Raw genomic sequence first — 7,473 nt, forward strand, 5'->3', positions numbered from 1 at the left:
GCCATTAAGAATTCAGCTGGAATTCTTCACTCTAAAAGGAAGAACATTCTTTGGGCTTGAAGAGAATATATTGACGATCTTCTCAATCTGATTAGGATAAAATCTTCTGGTTGCCATGAGGTGCATCTAGGACTAAAGACTAACCTCACAGAGGCTAGAGTCATAGAGGTGATTAAAGCATTCAAGTGTGGCAAGGCAGCTGAAGTGGATGAGATGTTAAGAAAATTAAAAAGAGAAGGTATTGTCTGGTTGATTTGTTTATAGCATGGACTTCTGAAAGGACACCAAAACAATGGCAGTCTGTGGTGATGATCCCAATTTTGAAAAAGGGAGGGAAAACTGAAGGAAACAAATGTCTGGACTAGGAATTCCTTGATTTGTATATGTGTTATTCCTTGTTTCTATTCTGGGTTGATATAAAAACTATAAAAGTTACATGACAAGGACTTAGTGAAATTCAAATACTGAATATAAATACATTTAGTTCTTTCTCACATCAACATTGCCATGGATACTTTTACTGTTTTCTACATATACCTTTATATTGGTTTCAAATTTTGGCACAAGGCCAGCAACTTTGGGAAAAGCTCTAAGTCAATTACAATGACCCCAGTGCTCAATTCTATCAAACATGAAAAGATGAAAGGCAAAGTCAACCTCAACAGAATTTGAACTCACGAAGTAAAGATGAATGAAATGCCACTAAGCATTATGCCAGTTGTGCTAACAACTCTGCCAGCTCGTCACCTTATATGTATATATCATTATATCGTGATCACATTTATATAAGAATCACATCATCATCATCGTTTAACATCCTCATTTCAATAAAGTAGAAATCCGATTTAAACAAAATGTAATAAAAAATATTTACATGGCTTTTACTTTGTCAAAAGATGGAAGATCGAGCAGTTCCTTCAAAAGACCTTGAAAATCCTATAAATATTCAAAATAAAAGTATATGTTTAGAATCTTTATAATAAAATTAATGATTTAACATCTGTAGTTCTATTTTACCATGTAACTGACTCTCCAATCAAACTGGATATTGCCTAACTTCCTGAAGCAATTGGTTGTTTTGCTTCTCTACATCCACAGCAACATCAAATTTCAGATGTTTGATTCAAAAACAGACACGAACATTGGAATAATTCCAGAACAAATTCTTTCAACCAACTTTGTACTGTAGGAAAATTAAAGTAATAATTTCTAAACAAAGCACAAGATCACACATTTTGTAAGAGTCTAGTTATTTGCCCACAAAACTCATCTAATAAAGGAATGTGGTTTACTACTTAGGGTTTTAACTCCACAATTATAAAGTAATGGCTTTGGTTCCTGGACCAAGAGGTACATTATGCCCCTGAGTAAAACAGTTCAGTATATTTCCCACCAGTCTACTTAGCTGACAATATGAAACAACTGAGCGGTGCTGGAGCCCTCTCTCAATCCAGCTATCATGTCCTCACTGTTGGGTGAAAGGTAGGATGGTTGAGAAGTTGTTTGTATTGAATTCTCACTGAATAGAAACATAAAACACTTAAAGAAAGAATAGTGACTAGGGAAGCCATATTTGGGTTGCTGTGCATTAGCACAGTGGTGCTATGTCCATTTCAAACAATTAGAGCTGGCTGCTGAAGGATACCAGTAGCAACTTCTGCTGAGCAGTGAAACATGTGGTTTTCAATTTAGTCAATGGAAGGACACAGGACGACCAACAAATAACTTACCCCCTTGCTTCAGCTTAGTGTTGTGGATGCCTGTTACCATCTAGTTTCATCAATGCAGTTGATACTGTGAATAATTCTTTTTTGTTCCAGCTAGTACAAACTAACTTACCACTGCTTACAACTTCCCACTCACACCAACATAAGTTATTTCAGCTTCCCTGCTCACATACATACTTCACATACACATATCAGGCCTCAACTCTCATTACTTGTCTGCAGTTGAATACTATTCCTCTTTTATTACCTGCTGGCACACTTGATACTGCTGAATAAAGTTTAATGTTGTTTCATAAATTCGTCTTCTGGATATTCTTTGTCAATGTCTCTTTAAGGAATCATCTCTAATACGTTCTTTTCAAGAATTACCTTCTGAAAATATCTTCTACACACTTCAATGTTACATAGAGGAGACTTTCTTCAATATTCTCATTAGCAACTCTCTCCTCTATCAGTTACATAAATAAAACTCAATTATTACATAACTAAGAAAACTTCTATTGTTACATCAGTGATTCTTCCTACATATTACAATATTTACTAAAAAGTATAGTTTCATGCTGCTATCATCATCATCATCATCATCATCGTTTAACGTCCGCCTTCCATGCTAGCATGAGTTGGACGGTTTTGACTGAGTACTGGCGAACCAGATTGCTACACCAGGCTCTAATCTGATCTGGCAGAGTTTCTACAGCTGGATGCCCTTCCTAACGCCAACCATTCCGAGAGTGTAGTGGGTGCTTTTATGTGCCGCCGGCACGAGGGCCAGTCACACGGCACTGGCAATGGCCTTGATCAAAAGGTGTTTTTCATGTGCCACCTGCACAGGAGCCAGTCCAGCGGCACTGGCAATGACCTCGCTGTGTGAGATAGCTATGTTTTTTTTTTCATGAATTATTTTTCTAAGTAATTGACTAATATTTTTTTTCTCACGTCTGGAAAGACGAAGGGCAATATTTTCTAGTGTGGAATTCAAAATAAGGCAATAATCTTCCTCCTTCATTAAAAGAAGTTGCAAAATATTCATCACATCTTGAAAAAAAAAAAAAAGAATAGAAGTGTAGGCGTTTTGGATATACTGGATCTTTCAGTACCAAGATCTAGTATTTTTGTGAAGAAAGAAGACAAAATGGTAACAACTTCAACAACATTGCACATTTAGAACTGACCTGGAATTAACCCCATTGCATTTAACGTGTCCATATTCGGCCTAAATATTCTACCTGTTTCATATTCACATCAGCTACATTTGGCTTCTCAAACCTACTCTACAATGTCATTCTAAAAATAAATAATCAAATCATTGAAGTCTTAAAGCTACAAGATCATGCATGATTAATTCAAAACAGTGTAAATAAATAAGCATTACATTTGACAGAGGAAACAAAGACTTTCTCTTTCATTAGTTTCAACATCAAAGTTGCAGTGGGTACTTCTACCTCCATAAATTCAACAACTTTTTGTTGTTATCAAGCTTCAATAAATGGGATGCTACACTGAACTCACTGGCATTTCAATTCAGAAATTGCAAACATTAAACTAGTATATCAAAATCTTGTATACCATCAAGTCTCTTGCTCTTAATGCTGCACCAAATTACTAATATTGAAAAGAGGTGTAGAATTCCAAAACAGAGAAGCAAAATAAGTTTGGAGAAGAGAATAAATATAATCTCTAGTTCTTAACAGAAAATGGCCTTCACAGAAGGCAGCATATAATCATTTCATTTGCTCCATCATAGCAACTAAATCATCATTGACTACCATCTTTGAAACAGCAGCCACTTGTATTAACTTCTTCAATTTCATACATTGATCCAAAAGAAAGACAGTACTTTTATGATTTCTAATTATAGATGTCAGAATGTTGAAAGTTTTTGCAGGTTTATTTTTAACCTTTTAACTGTTTATTCCGTCAAATGCAATGCTTATTTGTCCATATTGTCCTGAATTAATCATGCATTATCTTATAGATAATGATCTTATAGATAATTGATCTTATAGATAATGATCTTATAGATAATTGATCAAAACTTAACTGTTGGACATCTTTATATTCAGCTAAGTGCAAATGAGGACTTATAGCATGAGTGTGCCAGTGACGATGGTGGTCGCCATTGCCAACCACCACTAGTTACCATTGCAGCTGCCATTACATTCACCACATAACTACTGCAATGAGAACATACATTGTTGTAGGTGTAACCTGTAGTTAGGTTGCTGCCGAATTTTAGAAAACCTTAAGAAATTATCTGCTAAATTAATCCCAAAACAGTAGGCACATTGCTCAGTAGCAACTTCCCAGGTGCAATCCCATGATCATTTATGGCAGGAAGGTTAAACTCTGAATAAAAAGGTAAAAAAAAAAACCCTGCACTGAATTTGAACCCAACACTTATGAACTTGTAACCAAATATCTTATGCCCACAACCATTTCATTTCTACAGGATATCTACTTTGGCAGTTTGTAACTAAATAATACCAGATTTACAAACAAGTCAGTTATTTTTAGTTCTCTTGTAATTGTTTAGCCCGAGGTCTACTGCACTGTAAATAAATCATATCAACTAACCTCACGGCCTTTGAAGAATTCCTCTGCCACTTTCCTGCAAAAGAAACAAACATATTTTCATCACATCATCACAATCATCATCATTATTTCTACATCAATGCACAAACGGAACCATTACAGAACTGTTATTTTGTGTTTGTACATTTTATTATTTTAATCTAAATCTACAATACATTTGAACAGGTTCAATCTCTGATTATCACCAGGCATCATATTTGTGGATGTCTGTAGAGTATCAAACTGGAATGTATTTAGTGTACTAAGATTTCTCTGTCAGCAAAAGCAGCCATGGTGAGTGAATGTCAGTTTTAGGTATGTTTTAACTGGCTTTTTAACAAGAGCATGACTCTTGCTAATAGGTAAAGCATCTTGGTTTTCCAAAAGGAACAAATGAATAAATGATATCACAAAGTATTATAAATGCTTCAAATTTTCATTAATTAAGCTTGAAACTCATCTTCGTTCATTCAAATTAAGCTTCTATAAATTACTCTAGAGAAAGACTTTTGTCATTGAATAACAAGCGATTCTTCCTTATCTCCATTCTATACTGCACACTGGCCAGTCCTTGGTCAGTTTTGGTAGCATATCAGGCATTTTCAGAAGAGGTTGCAAGCCCTTTGATTTAACCCTTCCCCAATTATAGAGACAGAGACACTGTGAATGTGTCCTAAGATATTTTACACAGTATAATGGCACTAATGCAAAGAGAGTTAAGAATTGATCCTGGATTTGATTGGTAATTTATTTATCAGACCCAGGAGGATAGAAGGCAATGTTGACCTCTGTGGGATTTGAACTCATAGCAAAGTGTGCTGGAAAGAGAAGCACAACACTTTCAATCTGACACTCTAATGATCCTTGCCACCATACAAATAATTAGTAACTTTTTAATAGTCCTCTAAGCACACATAGTTTAATAACCACTGGAGTATGAGATAAATATTTTGGTATGAAACAAGAGAAATTTCAGTCATAATGCTGATTACATGAAACTGCACCTTGTTACATATTGTGATATCACAGATTGGTTAATGATACCTTTCATCTCATTCCTTATTTGAATTATATGTCTTTTAACCCTTTAGTGTTGAAACTGTCCAAAATTAAATCCCCTTTATTTGTTCAAACCGACCAAATCTGACAGTATCCAACTGCTCTACGAAATTGTTAGAAAAATAAACAAATCATGTTACTGAATTCTCGTAGCTTTGAGATAATGTGCAATGATGCCTTTCCCACCCTCATTCAAGTATAAATACTGTGAAATTGTTTAGATCACAGGATTATTATATATAATGGTAAATATCTTTACATGACTTTGTAGCACAGAAGGCTTTAAAAATATAACCACTTATATATTTGTTATTTTTTAATTTCAGCTTAAAAAAAATGAGATATTTTCAGGACAAAATGAACAAAGATAGGCAGATTCTATCGAAAGTTTTATATCATTATCCTCACCTAATATCTATCTTCCATGCCGGCATGGGTTGCCCAGTCTGACTGGAACTAGCAAGATGGAGAGCTGTAACAGGCTCCAGTCATCTGCTTAGCAAGGTTTCTATGGCTAGATGCCCTTCCTAATGCCAACCACTTTACAAAGTGTACTGACTGCTTTTATATGTAACACCAGCACAAGTTGTTGGCAATTGTTCAATTCATTTCAGTGTGAACTGGGGAAAGAAATGATCTTGAACTGAAAATCCCACTCCCTTATTCTCTTCTTCCCGTCTCTGTTCTGTGGGTGTATGGAATAGGCTTGAGCCTTTTGTCTTGCAGTTAAATACATACAAACAAAAATAGTGTATTAAAAGTTGCATAACCAGGACTTACTGAAGTTGAAATAATGAACATAGATATTATGTGTTCTCTCATAAAAACAGTGTCATGGCTCTTGTTACTACATCACAGTCTCCTCATAATTCAAAGTCAAAATCAAAGTTAAACAGAGTGTTATAAAATTACATACTTGGCGTCTTCAGCTGATAGATTGTCTGGTTGCTCATTGATTATCTTTTCAAAAGCTTTATAATCCTAGAAGAGTTTACAATAAAAAGCATTTGTTGTAACTTTATAATAAAAAGCAATGACTTAACATTAACAGTTCTATTTTGGATTGGTTTCGACTCTTCGATGAAACAAAACATTACCTGACTCACAGAAACACTTTAACCCTTTCGTTACTAACCCGGCAGTAGCCGGCCCAAAAATTTTTTGGTTCATAAGACCAACCTGGCCGTAGCCAGCCGAGAGTACCCATTGTTATTTGAATGTACATTTGAACCCAAATCTCGTTAGTACATTCATTAAAACACCTGATTTCACTTTGTAAACAGTTGAGTTATTGTATCGGACATTGTTTGGCGTGATATTTGAACTCAGTGAATTTTGGAAGATTTTTTTCCACATTTTTTGCGGCGTTAGTTTTTTTTTCAACTTTGAAGATGGAAAGGAGTTTCATGCTATCAAGCAGTGATTCCGAATTTGAAAGTTTTTCAACAGAAGATATGGAGATATCGAAGAAAAGAATGAATGAGCTACAAAAGCACGTGGTGAACGATAATACATCGGATATTTCTGTATCCAAAACTGAAAACAGCGATTCTGAAAGCAGCGACGGCGACAGCGAGAATGATTTTACACCAGAATGGAGTAAAGATTTTTAAAATATTTTTATTAACAATTTTTCTGAGGAGACAGGGTCTACCCATAGTCTTTCTCAGGAAGCGAAACCTTTAGACTTCTTTTTCATGCTTGTTTGAAATGATTACTGCGGAAACAAATCGTTACACAGAATGTAAACAAGCCGGAAAAAAAGGTAGCTTGTGGTTTCCTGCAACTGTAGATGAAATACGGGCATTTTTTGCCATAAATATTATTGTGGGTATTAGACAGTTACCCAGAACAACAAATTACTGGAGCGATCAGGAACCTTTTGGCGATGAATATATTTCCAGTATTATGAACGAGTACGATTCATGAAGCTGAACCAATATTTACATGTGAGAGACACTAGAAGTACCCCAGAGACGAAAATTATGCAATAGAATTGATTAAGAACCCTTTCTTTAATTATGTTCCAAATATCACATTAATATGTTGATAAATAAAGAAGTTACAGGTGTTTAATGAGACTAGTCTAAATTCATGATTATTTTAGAATTTAATT

At 35.0% G+C, this 7,473-nt stretch overlaps 1 protein-coding gene across 1 annotated transcript in view; it reads right to left on the bottom strand.

The window, feature by feature from the left end:
- Positions 1 to 7,473, bottom strand: part of LOC106877687 (uncharacterized) — a 101,870-nt gene that overhangs the window by 12,870 nt on the left and 81,527 nt on the right. Inside the window, exons 24-26 of the mRNA XM_014926634.2 lie at positions 6,274 to 6,338; positions 4,302 to 4,335; positions 875 to 936 (exon numbers count right to left, since the gene is read on the bottom strand). Coding sequence (XP_014782120.2) covers positions 875 to 936; positions 4,302 to 4,335; positions 6,274 to 6,338 — 161 coding nt within the window. The remainder of the gene's footprint in view (positions 1 to 874; positions 937 to 4,301; positions 4,336 to 6,273; positions 6,339 to 7,473) is intronic.

The sequence above is a fragment of the Octopus bimaculoides genome, chromosome 5, assembly GCF_001194135.2.
Source record: "Octopus bimaculoides isolate UCB-OBI-ISO-001 chromosome 5, ASM119413v2, whole genome shotgun sequence".
Classification (NCBI taxonomy): Eukaryota; Metazoa; Mollusca; class Cephalopoda; order Octopoda; family Octopodidae; genus Octopus; species Octopus bimaculoides.